The 13531-nt window shown below is 38.1% G+C and overlaps 1 protein-coding gene across 18 annotated transcripts in view; it reads left to right on the top strand.

Annotated features, from left to right (window-relative positions):
* Window positions 1–13531, top strand: part of MYCBP2 (MYC binding protein 2, E3 ubiquitin protein ligase) — a 270681-nt gene that overhangs the window by 254883 nt on the left and 2267 nt on the right. For 11 of the 18 annotated variants that reach the window (XM_027557733.1, XM_027557737.1, XM_027557739.1 and 8 more), the window contains 10 exons: window positions 1222–1341; window positions 3271–3372; window positions 4134–4262; window positions 4629–4761; window positions 6004–6107; window positions 7256–7447; window positions 8252–8359; window positions 9459–9668; window positions 12066–12173; window positions 12821–12986. In XM_027557733.1, the coding sequence (XP_027413534.1) occupies window positions 1222–1341; window positions 3271–3372; window positions 4134–4262; window positions 4629–4761; window positions 6004–6107; window positions 7256–7447; window positions 8252–8359; window positions 9459–9668; window positions 12066–12173; window positions 12821–12986 (1372 nt within the window). Of the gene's footprint in view, window positions 1–1221; window positions 1342–3270; window positions 3373–4133; window positions 4263–4628; window positions 4762–6003; window positions 6108–7255; window positions 7448–8251; window positions 8360–9458; window positions 9669–12065; window positions 12174–12449; window positions 12680–12820; window positions 12987–13531 lie in introns of all 18 variants that reach the window. The other 7 variants (XM_027557742.1, XM_027557736.1, XM_027557735.1 and 4 more) reach the window with 2 other exon arrangements.

Raw genomic sequence — 13531 nt, 5'->3', positions numbered from 1 at the left:
TTTCCAGCAGCATAGACATTTCCTCAGTGGGAGAAATGGAGAATGTTTTCAGTTCTCAAGTAGGCTCTTTGAGTATGTTCACTGGATGAACATATGTAGGAAGGATGTTTGGGAATACCAAAATTCTATAGTAGTGACATGTTGGTTTTCAGTAAAAATCAAGTCAGCGAATTAATGTAATTGTAATTTAAATCCATTTATGCTCTTGGGTTCCAGTAGTACTCCTCTAAAGCAAATCAGCTTAGATGTATGAGTTCTATGTTAAATAACAGGGTTTCTTGATCAAAATGTCTCAGTCATAGACACCTTAGTGTTTGTTATGTTTTTATCTAAATGTAAGGTGAAATGCCCTTGAATTCTGTAGGAAAAAAGTTCAGTTCAGTTCAGTCGCTCAGTCGTGTCCAACTCTTTGCAAACCCATGAACTGCAGCACGCCAGGCCTCCCTGTCCATCACCACCTCCCGGAATTTACTCAAACTCATGTCCATTGAGTCGGTGATGCCATCTAGCCATCTTATCCTCTGTCGTGCCCTTCTCCTCCTGCCCCCAGTCCCTCCCAGCATCAGGATCTTTCCCAGTGAGTTAACTCTTCGCATGAGGTGGCCAAAGTATTGGAGTTTCAGCTTCAGCATCAGTCCTTCCAATGAACACCCAGGACTGATCTCTTTTAGAATGGACTGGTTGGATCTCCTTGCAGTCCAAGGGACTCTCAAGAGTCTTCTCCAACACCACAGTTCAAAAGCATCAATTCTTCGGCACTCAGCCTTCTTCACAGTCCTACTCTCACATCCATACATGACCACAGGAAAAACCATAGCCTTGACTAGACAAACCTTTGTTGGCAAAGTAATGTCTCTGCTTTTGAATATGCTATCTAGGTTGGTCATAACTTTCCTTTCAAGGAGTAAGCATCTTTTAATTTCATGGCTGTAATCACCATCTTCAATGATTTTGGAGCCCAAAAAAATAGTCTGACACTGTTTCCACTGTTTCCCCATCTTGGGAACCTAAATTTTTACATACTTTTCTTTTGAATCATCTAAATAGTAATAAGAGGTTGAGTTTATAATATGGTTGTGAAGGATTTTTAAAGTATGTCCTTTGATCTAAAATTCTACTAGCAAAGTTTCCTGTTTGGTGAGGGATGTTAAAAGAATAAAATTTTCTGCTTTGATTCTACCTGTCTGGTTGCTTATCACATTATTCTGTCCTGGTCATTAGGGTCATTTGTCAGAAGCGTGGTCAAGAGTGACAAAAAATGCCATTGCGGAAACCATCATTGCCCTGACCAAGATGGAGGAGGAATTCAGATCTCCAGTGAGGTGTATTGCAACAACTAGGGTAGGTTTCCTTGATTTGGTCTGTATTGTTGTTGCCTGTTCTTTTTCCTTATAGGTTTAAACAAATTTAAATCAATAAGTCAGCTTAATTTACTTTTTAAAAAAATTTACTTTATTGAATAGAGTTGATTTATAATGTGTTAATTTCTACTCCGATTCACATATAAATATATTCTTTTTCATACTCTTTTTCCATTATGGTTTATCCCAGGACATTGAATATAGTTCCCTGTACTATACAGTAGGACTTTGCTGCTACCAGTTCTCTGTATAATAGTTGGGATCTACTAATCTCAAGTTCCCAATCCATCCCTTCCCCACCTGCTTCACTTTTTTTTTTCATATCAAATATTGTATTTATTGAAAAAGTATGAAGGGTTTTTTTGTATTACAAGCTAAGTATAGTAATTTTTAATATTCACTGTTAGGTGTTCTTTGTCATTTGTTTTTGTTATTTTTAAGGGAGCTAAGGATATACATCCCTCATAGCTCCACTTGGTAAAGAATCTGCCTGCAATATGGGAGACCTGGGTTCAATCCCTGGGTTGGGAAGATCCCCTGGAGAAGGGAAAGGCTACCCACTCCAGTATTCTGGCCTGGAGAATTCCATAGACTGTATAGTCCATGGGGTCGCAAAGAGTTGGGCACAACTGAGCGACTTTCATTCACTATTTATTCAAGGATTTTGTAAAGGATATACTGGTTTTGTATTACCTATATGTCAGTGTACTATGTTTCTAATGATATTTCCTGATAACTTTAGTATCAGTGTGACACTGTGATAGACTGAGATCCTTTAAAGACAAGACCCCTACCTGCTTCTTCCGTAATAACTCAGTTGTCCTAAAATAGAGCCGTATGGCCTACTTACTGAATGTGTAGGCCTTACTTTTAAAAAACAGAAAGTGTGCGCAGGGCACAGTGGGGCAGAGTCTCTTAGGAAGTGAGATTGCATCCTTCAAATGAGAGATCTACCGTAGATTTTAACCTACCTAGTATCATGTCCCATACACTTCCAAACGAAATTTGACATTTCCTTGAAGCAGGGTAATGTGACAGCATTAGGAAGAAGTAAAAACTGGTAGAAAATGCCTAAGCTAATCCTCAGAAGTCTGAAAAATAAGATACATTGTTTTTCCCTTGGGCAGAAAAAGCCAGTTGATGCCACGTTGCCAGTTGTGACTCTGGGACCTTTTCCCAACACATAGGCTGCACAGGTTCTGATGTTTGCTCTCACCTTTCTCATTGCACGCTTTTCTTCTGGTTTTTCTTTCCCTGCTTTTCTTCTCTCTTTACTCCATATCCAGTGACACTCATTTGCACTTCTCAGCGTTGAAACATTTGAGTCATTTTCTATTTTTCAGTAGTGAAGTAATATTCTATATAAAAATAAAACTTACACTTTAAGCCTCAGAAAATTCTAAATTATATTTGAGGACAGTCTTCTAAACCTTGTAAGATGTTGACTTATTCCTGACAAAGTGTATCAAGCCTGGCACTAGGCTGTTAGGTGCGTACAGAGATTTCTGAGAATCCCTTACTACCCCACTTCTTATGGGACTGAAAAATTCAACAGCCCTTTCTCCCACCTTCCTTGGAATTCATTGCCACTACATGGAAAAATTTATAGGAGACACTGGTATATTAAGTATATAAATTTATGTATTGATACACTGTTTACACATTAGAATATTAAGGGGTAATTTTATATGTCAGAAAGACAACAGAGTGGTTCATCTGAGCAAGTCGTTTATTCAGTATGTTTGCATTCCTACTGTGAACCTGGCACACACAGTGGTGGGCGTGTGTGCCTGCTGCCACATCAGGAAGACCCGAGTACCTCTGGGGAACTCACGTCCAGCTAACATTGCTTAGCCGTGGCAGTCCGTGTCCTCTAAGTCGGTGGTATAACTGCGTTTCCTTTCACCAGCTCTGGCTTGCTCTGGCTTCGCTGTGTGTTCTCGACCAGGACCATGTCGACCGCCTCTCCTCAGGGAGATGGATGGGAAAGGATGGACAGCAGAAACAAATGGTAAGATCAGAGTTACTTTATACAAATCTAGCTTGTTTTTCTTTATACTAAGCTTTAGCCTAGCTTTACTCCACGTGTCAAAATGCACAATTAGTGGAACTCTTGAAAAATTGCATCACATGGCCCAAGTTCCATCTCACAAGTCTCTGCAGTTGGGGTTTCCTCTTCGTGGTATATCAGGGGATTTAATTATGTTGAGAAAACTTCTCCTTTCTTCTCTGAGTCATGTTTGCATCTTATCAAAAGTTGGTTTTAGCCAGACTCTGATTCTGTATCTAGATTTTGTACTAAAATGTCTTATGAGATGAAGGAAATAAAGCAGTAAGAGAGCAACATGAGATGCAATTTATTCACAAATGTACTTAGAGTTTGTGAAGTGTCCCTTGCTTCCCCAGAAGGAAAAACTTTATATAGGCCCTTTAAACATTTCCTTAACATTCATGTGTCAAAAATGCATTATTTATTCATTTAGCATATAGAATGTTTGAATGTAACAGGAGAAATTTTCTTAAGTCTCTAAAAAAAAGTATAATGATTATTTTGTACATCACTGAACATACGTAGCCCATTAATCATGGATTTGGGGATTTTTTATAGTTAAGTACATTTGCCATAATTCTGTTTAACATTCAAATTCTAAATTCTTATTAGAGTTCAGAGTAACAATCTGATCCTGTTGTAAATAAATCACATTCAGGGTGTATGAGTATTTAAGCCTTTCTGGTTAATCTGCTGTAACATATGGAAATGTCCTTTTCTAGCCAATGTGTGATAACCATGATGATGGTGAAACTGCAGCAATCATTTTGTGCAATGTATGTGGAAACCTATGTACTGACTGTGACAGATTCCTTCATCTTCATCGGCGAACCAAAACTCATCAAAGACAGGTGACGATTTCTGCATTTACATGCATAACAGTGTCTGGAACATAAAATATATTCAGTGAGAAATAAAAGTGGGAAAGAGAATTGGTGTCATGGGGAAGAAAAATGGACCTTGGAATCAAAGACCTTGGTGGAATTCCCAGCTGTCTCATTTACCAACTGTGTCAATCAAGAATGTCGTTTAATCTCTGAGACTTGGTTTCCACATTTATAAAAAATGAGGTGGTTGTGAAGGTTAACGAGAAGACTAGAAATACCTAAAGTTTCTTAGAGTGCCTAATAAATTATTCATTATTGCATAATTAAATTTTATACATCTTCTTTGAGAGTGATAAATTTATTTCCCTCTTTTTTTTAATGATACTATAGGTCTTCAAGGAAGAAGAAGAAGCTATAAAGGTTGACCTTCATGAAGGTTGTGGCAGAACCAAACTGTTCTGGTTGATGGCATTAGCAGATTCTAAAACAATGAAGGCAATGGTGGAATTCCGAGAACATACAGGTAAACAGATTTAGGACTGAATCATGCCTAGCAAGTAGAGTGAACCATCCCTACTGATTATGGTTCAACTAGATGTTGGTTTAATTTAATCATTTAATGTGAATAATTTTGAGTGTTTCCTGATAAGTGATTATGACAGCATTGATCACCATCTATATTTTTATATCAGTGTTCTATATTATAAACTAGCTGTGCGACCTTGAGCAAGTCATTTTATCTGAAACATGAATTTTTCATTTTGATTTTTTTTAACTTTTTTCATCTTTTGATTTTTTTCTGGAGTATTCTCAGCTTAAAGGTACATTGAATCTTAGCAATTCCCGATTTTCAGCACCTCTTTAGTCTGCTGTTTTTCTGACACAAATTTCTAATTTTGGTGTTAGGCATAAATCTGACAAATTTAAATATGAATAACTTTTCATGCTCCAAGAGCATAGTCTTTTTTTCTCTCACTGCTGGTTTTTTTCCACCTATTATTCCTCCATATAATATATATTACATTAGTAACTGTTCTAGTGTTTGAACCATCCTTGTAATTATGATATAAACTGTTCATTTAAAAATATATTTTCTATAAATATTGCTAAATTCAGGTATTGTATTTAGATTTTTATACAATATTTATGTTTTATAATGAGCTTGGTCTGTATTTTTCAAATCTTGTTTTCTTTCCTTTTGTTCTCTTATGGATTCTGTTCCTTCTTCAGCTATTTCAAATAGATTTAAATTCCTTTCAAATTGCTCTGTTACCTTAAGTTCTCTGGGAATTTTTCTGTTATTCACATTTCATATCCTCTGGTAATAGTTTTTCTCTATATCTTGTAATATTGTTGCTGGGAAAGGTACGTGAATGATTTCTCTTTCTTCCAAGTATTTTTATGTAATTTTTGTTGTTATATTTTGTCTGATATTGTGGTCTTATAATGAGGGATCTGACCATAGCTGCTCGACCTGCTGTCTTGACTAGTCTATTTCTGTGGTAAAGTATAAATAAATCAGTTAATAATTTATTTGGCTTCAGATAGCTCTTCAGTTTCTTATCCTTTTGTGTGTGTGTGATTATTTGCTTTGTAATTAGGGCAGCTTACAACCATTCGGCTACAAAACTGCCAGGCTGATTTCTCAATGATAGCAAGTGATACGTTCCTGGTTTGCTTTTTTTTTTTTTCTTTCAACTAGTTATAGTAAAATATGTAGAAAACATATGCTTAAGGAGGATTTTTCTTTTCTGCTTGCACCTAGGAAAACCCACCACAAGTAGCTCGGAGGCATGCCGTTTCTGTGGCTCCAGGAGCGGAACGGAGTTGTCTGCTGTTGGCAGTGTTTGCTCCGATGCAGACTGCCAGGTGCGTGTGGCGTCGGGCCATCACAGTGAGGAGGAGCTTGCTTACGTGTTCCCTCATGACACCTTCACTTGGTATAAGTGGGAGTTGGAGCTCAGAATCACTTTCGTTTTCTAAATTAGCATATTACCCATGTCAAGAGTTGGGTGTGTTACCAAAGCTGGAGAATGATCAGTTAAAGCCCTCAAACCCAAAGCAATCTCTTTTATGTTTCCCAGCTGTCACCATTGTATATATTTAAAATTTTCTTCTGTGCTGCTGCTGCTGCTGCTGAGTCGCTTCAGTCGTGTCCGACTCTGTGTGACCCTGTAGACGGCAGCCCACCAGGCTCCCCTGTCCCTGGGATTCTCCAGGCAAGAACACTGGAGTGGGTTGCCATTTCCTTCTCCAATGCAGGAAAGTGAAAGTGAAGTCGCTCAGTCGTGTCCGACTCTTAGCGACCCCATGGACTGCAGCCCACCAGGCTCCTCCGTCCATGGGATTTTCCAGGCAAGAGTACTGGAGTGGGGTGCCATAGATCTATGGGCTGCGTTACACATTTTATTTGTTTCCTTGAATTTGTTTAAGCCTAAACATCTATATGTGTCCCATGCTATCTAAATACTTTGATTATTCACTTTAGTTAACAAGAATTTGGATAGTCCGGATAATGAAAGATGCCTGTATTTTTTGTAATCCCCATTTTAATGAAGGGTAGTTGGTTGGCAAACCACTCCAGTATTCTTGACTGGGAAATCTCATGGACAGAGGAGCTTGGCGGGCTATAGTCCATGGGGTCGCAAAGAGTCAGACATGACTGAGTGACTTAACATGCACACAGTTGGTGATTGGATAATTGTCAGGAATTTTTTTTTTAACTTCCTGGCTATGCATGATAACAAATAGACTAAACTTGCAGTTCAGTTTTTAATCAGCTTTCCCTTTATATGGAGTAAAATTTTTTTTAATCACATTAAAAGAAAAATAAACTTTGTTAATCCTAAGTTATATTCAAGCAGAGAATAAAAATAACTACTTTGTGGTTATTTAACCTTATATCTATTTCCTCTGGGAAAGTATCTTAGGAAATTAACATATTGGATATAATTTACCAGGCTGTTTGCCTTTTTTTAATATATTTTCTGTGCCGTATTATAATTCACCTTTAACAGGAGTATGCTAAGATAGCCTGTAGCAAGACCCACCCTTGTGGCCATCCATGTGGAGGTGTTAAAAACGAAGAGCACTGTCTGCCCTGTCTACACGGCTGTGATAAAAATGCCACCACCCTGAAGCAGGACGCCGATGACATGTGCATGATCTGTTTCACGGAAGCACTCTCGGCCGCACCAGCCATTCAGGTTGTCTGTGCTTGTAAAGCATTAAGTGTCTAGATTTTTCAGTAAGAAATATAAATATACTCATCAAGTAAAGAAGTGATTGACTCTCTTATAATTGGGTGAAACTGTCCCACTAATGTCTACCAGTTTCTTAAAGAGCAAATGCTCTTTTTGTTCTGTGTCCATGTTGTACACTGAGCTTTTATCTGTGGTTTGTATGAGCCTGTATAGTCAAGTGAATGTCTAAAGTGTTCATAAGGGAGAAAAAAAATAATTATTCAATAGCTTCTCTCTTCTTAATTTCCAAAATTCAGCATGGCATTTTACAGCATTATGTAATTGATCCGTGCATAATAATACATACCTCTATATATAATGTATATACATACATCTGTAATATACTAGTAATATTATGGAAGTTACAATTTGCTCAGTAAGATTTTCATTAACATTTACTGGTTGTTTGTTTATATGTTCAGTTCTTGTGACTCTAAGACAATGAGTATTCTCAAAAACAAATCTTAAATTTTTTAATCAATAGTTTCTTCTTCTTCCTAAGAGGTACAAAACTGAATATTTCTCATTTCTCCCTAACCCAGCTTACTGTCTATAAGGTGATATTGATACATAAATAATGAAAATTGGGAGAAGCTGAAGATCTTGTTCGTAATGTCCCATGAATAACAGAAGGCTGGAATTTCATTCTACTAAATTTCTAGATTTTTCTCTTACCTGCTCTAAGTAGCAGCCTACACTGAATCATCTGTCAGTTATTCGTAATTATGGTTATTACATGTGGTTATATCCCTTCTCCTTTTTTCCTTTAAGCTGGACTGCAGTCATGTATTCCACTTACAGTGCTGTCGACGAGTTTTGGAAAACAGATGGCTTGGTCCAAGGATAACATTTGGATTTATATCTTGTCCCATTTGCAAGGTATGGAAAGCATCAGAAATTACCTACTTCCTATTTATGTTCATCTCTGTCTTCATCTTTTGTCTTTCAAAATAAACACGTGGCAGCATCTCTAGGTGACCTTCCCAGTCTGCTGTGTCTCAACAGCCCCCTTCAGTTTCTACTCTGTTCACACAGGTAGTACCTAAGAATATAATAAGATCTGTATCTATTATAATACATTTCAAGACATTAATTGTCCCTGAAAAGCTAATTAAGTTAAACTATTACATCAGGAAATTGATGTAGACATTGTCGTGCATCGAAGGGCACACATCACTGCTTTCAGACCTCTCAGGGTTCAGACCACATGACAGAAGAGTGCATGACTACCCAAAAGAAGAATGAGCCTGTGGTGCCAGTAGGTGCTCACAGCTGCCATAAGAGAGTAAAACCTGGGCTTGAAGTGCCATTAGGACAGATTCCTTAGAGCGCAGGGAAAACAAGGAGAAAATTCTCCACATTGTGACACATCTCTGCAAAGGTAGTGACCAGAGTAGCAGTTATTTTGGCAGGCTAACAGTGCTTAACACAGAAGCTTGTTCACGGGTGTGCTTGCACAGGGTGTGTAGCGTGTAACATGGACTCAGCACAGCCATTGGTAAGACTGAGCCACGTTCAAAAAGACGGTAGTATTTTCTCTCCCTTTTCGTTTGGTGCTTCAGAGAAAAGTCACGTTTAGGAAATGATACAGGAAAATAATAGAGAAATACTATTTGTTCATTTCTATTATGTAACCTCCCCTACCCCCAAGGAACCAAAACACACACACACACACATTTGTGGCAGCAGGGTAACCTTTCATTCCAGGAACAGCTAAGGCCGCAGGAGATATATTTCATGCTAGGAAATATGAAGCTGCTGCAGTGGAATTTTCATGTTTGTGCCCCACTTTCGCTGCTCTTGGGAAAATACAGGCTTGTGAGGACTGTCCAGGATTATTTTTCAATGATATTTTATTTAGGAAATGTTTTCATTATCTCCTAGCACCGTGCTTGGCACTTAGATGAACACTGTTTCTTGAATTAATAAATAAACGATTCTTTTGGGTAGAGAATGTTCTTTTTTTTTTTAATTTCAGAACAAGATAAATCATATAGTGTTAAAAGACCTGCTTGATCCAATAAAAGAGCTCTATGAGGATGTCAGAAGAAAAGCCCTGATGAGACTGGAATACGAGGGTCTGCATAAGAGCGAAGCTATCACAACTCCTGGTGTGAGATTTTACAATGACCCCGCTGGCTATGCCATGAATAGATACGCATATTATGTCTGTTACAAATGCAGAAAGGTATGCTGTTAATCATATGACCAGTTTTTAAGAACTAGAGATTACCTATGCGATTAAGAAGTTGAATTGTCAAATGACATCTAATTATTCTCATACCTTCAGTCTGAAGTTAAAAATGAAAACGTTTGGTGCTCTGCTTCAAGTAGAATTTATTTTCTTAGTTTGTTTTGGGCTTTTTTAAAAAAATATATACAAATTGTTTCCAGAACATGAAATATTTCTCTGCATAATCTCTTTCCCATCAGTATTGTTTGTTGAATCCAGTTACTTCTTAAATAAACTTCTCTTGCTTGATTAACTCTTTTGACCTTTCCCTTCTAAAAATCCTTGCCTCCTCGGTTTCCAGGACAAGACTTTTCCTGGTATCTTCCTGCCTTTCTGGTCACTGCTCTTTAATTCCCTCATAGAGTTTCTTTTTATTCACCTACTCTTACATATTGTTTCCCCAGCCATCCATTCTAGCCCAGTAACACCTCTGTGCCTTTGGTGACCTGCAGACACATGCCTTTGCCTACCTGTATTGTTCTGACCCTCCAGAATTTTTGAGATTTAGATATAAATATCCAGTTGTCTACCAGACATTTAGATTTCTCACAGATACTTCTGACTGTCTCAATCTCCAGTCTGTATTAACAAAGTTGGTTCTGCCTCTCAATCTCTTCTGAGCTTTTTTCCTTTTTCCTACATCTTCAGCAACCTGAATCATTTCCTTTGGTAATTATAGGAGGAACCTTCTCTCTGGGCTCATTGTGTGGAGCCCCTAACCCCTCCACTCCATGCTCCACACTTAGAATTCCACTGGTCGCTGTTCTGCTTACAACCCTGTAGCCCGCCCCCGCCACACACAGCAGCTCTCCAAGTCTCATCTCCCGACATGCTTCCATTTGTGCCCCATGCAGCAGATTACAGAACAACTTGCAATTCCCCAAACTGGGCCACGTGTGCTCACTCACTGGCACCTGCATGCCGTCCTGTAGGCCTTTCTCTCCCTGGAATGCTCTTCTCTGCCTCCTTCTCTGCATCTTACTCTCACCTGTGACCCACCCATCCACACACGCCCTGATACGTGATCAAATCTGTCTGATCACACTTCTGGATTTGGCTCAGGCTTCTCTGTAGTGTGCCCCGCCCCCTCAGTGCCACCACGCCATTCTGATGTCTTGAATACATCTATCTTAACCCTTCTTATTCTGCATCACAGTGATGTTCACATGTCTCTCTGTCCCACTTGGTAAGTTCCATGAGGATGAACACAACTTTTTAAAATTTCTCTACCTCCAGTAGTTGGTGCTTATTAGACACCATTAATTGGAGAATGAATGAAGGAAGGAAGAAATCAATATATGAAAGATAGTCTCTCAACATAAGGAAAAGAAAATACAGATAATGAATGGCAGGCTAAATAGACGAAAGCCAGGAAGGCAAACAAATATCCACACTCGAGGAAAGACCAGTGTGTACCATTTATTTGTGAACCTTGAATTATTACAAAGAATAAAATGTTATTTCTCTGTGTTTAATGTACTGGATCTCATAAATGAATATTGTACTACCATACAGATGAGAGTCAAATGCCTTAGGAAGCCGAGCCAGGAATCTCGAAAAGTGAAACAACTGGAATAGGCCCCCAGGACAAATGAAATACTTCTGAGGCCTGATTTAGCCAGTGCACGACCATTTATAACCTCTGTATCAATGAAGCCTTGTCTTTCGACCTGTTTTCTAGTACAGATAATAACTTTCTATTGACTCATTTATACAGAATTATGGATACAGTTTCTTTGGCTATGAGACATGTTATATATGCAGAATGCCCCAATTATAATTGAATTTATTTTGTGCCCAAAGCAAATACAGATAAATTACCCATTGTGGTAATTTCATATATTCAAGTATCTGTATTAGATACTGTTGAGTTCCTGCATACAGTGTAGCTCTGTGAGTATGAGCAGTGTTCTGAATGGAATATCTAATATTTATTTTAGGCATATTTTTAGAGGAGTAGATGGGAATATGGTATTTAATATGTCAAAAAGGAAAAACTATTCAAACTTTGCCTTGGAAAAGCATAGTTTCTCTTTACTACTTAATATACTGTTCTTGATATTTATTTGGAATACTATCCATTCTTTTGTTATTTTGCTATCACAGTTCAGTCTTTGAACTTCCTACTGTAAGCATGAATCCATTCCAGAATTGCAGAAACCATATTTCTTGTCCTGATCTGTTTCTTACAGCGGCATCCTGTATATATTCCGCTTGGCATTGCAAGGGAATGTCTAACAGACAATAATATTTCCAGAGGCCTCTCGATTTCACTTCCACTGCAGCCACACTGAACCTCCCATGGCAGAGTTCTCTGTTTGCTGCTGTAATCTAAGTCTCTTCCCTCCTTAGGCATATTTTGGTGGTGAAGCTCGCTGCGATGCTGAGGCTGGACAAGGGGATGATTATGATCCTAGAGAACTCATTTGTGGTGCCTGTTCTGATGTGTCCAGGGCTCAGGTGGGAGAACATTTTATTAGAAGGAACAGTTTAGAAATGTTAAACATCTGTTTTTTTAGACTACTAGTATAATATCATGGGGATGGTATAATAGGCTTCTTCCCCAGTATTTTCTGCGATTTATAGGGCAGAGTATAATTTTCCAGATCATCTTGTATATATTATCTCTTTTGGATGCTGTTGGTATTTGCATTTTATAATTTTGTGTCCCATAAAATAATCACCATGTATCAACAAGTAATAAATTTTACTTATTTCGTTTTCTTAAACCTGCAGGCACACTTTTAGGATTTTCTCCATTTCAATGAAATCTTAACAGTACATCTCTGAGAATGAGAGATAAAAGAAATATTAATAAGTTTTCAATTTTGTTGACCAAGAAGCATTCACAGAGAAATTATATGGATAGCTTATTAAATAAGTTGTTTATTATGGAGCTGGGATTTAAACTTGGGACTTCGTCCAAACCTTTTGGGCCAAGCCACACATTTATTCAGTGTTTTAATGTATGTATCATCAAGTTTTCAATCAGTTTTGAGAGCTATGTATACTCTCAAAGCATGAATTACTGAGCTATGTATATGATTATATTAAGTATAGTTGAAATAGACTCACCGTAGTCTTGTATTTATTTTCTTTCGCTGTAGATGTGTCCAAAACATGGCACAGACTTTTTGGAGTATAAGTGTCGCTACTGCTGCTCAGTAGCTGTCTTTTTCTGTTTCGGAACAACACATTTTTGTAATGCTTGTCATGATGATTTTCAGAGAATGACTAGCATTCCTAAGGAAGAACTTCCACACTGTCCTGCAGGTATGCTTTCAATATTTATAAATACGATTATGATGTACATGGTCTCTAGTTTTATTTCATGATCCCACGAGAACACTTTGTTTCAAGTGGTAGAAATCCAGTTCAAACTGTCCTAAACAAAGGGATTCCTCAGCCCTTGTAAGCTTCCGGCTTTCTGAGTGAAGTAGAAAGATGACCATCAGGAGCGAGGGGCTCAGAGCGTGGGGACTGAGAAGGAAGTCAGCTAAGGATTAGTAGAAGGATTGCTGCTCAGTACTAAAGTGCCGTGAGAGGTTTGAAATTATTAATTGATAATAGAACCATTTAAAAGGATTTTGGTGGGGGTGGGGGGAGTCACACATCTGCCTTTATTGTGAGCAGCTATGAATTTTTTTTTGTTTTTAAATGAAGTCTGGAATCAGCACCATAAAGTGGACAAGTGATTTAATCTAGAATGGCTAGGAATCGGCAGCATAGTGAGTGAGCATCAGAGAGCCAAGGGAATTAAAGAAGCCACTGAGAATACAGGGGAAATGATGGTCTTTGGAGGTCAGGCTGAGAGAAAA

This window comes from Bos indicus x Bos taurus, chromosome 12 (genome assembly GCF_003369695.1).
Source record: "Bos indicus x Bos taurus breed Angus x Brahman F1 hybrid chromosome 12, Bos_hybrid_MaternalHap_v2.0, whole genome shotgun sequence".
NCBI lineage: Eukaryota > Metazoa > Chordata > Mammalia > Artiodactyla > Bovidae > Bos > Bos indicus x Bos taurus.
This window is presented reverse-complemented; position numbering and strand designations above follow the sequence as displayed.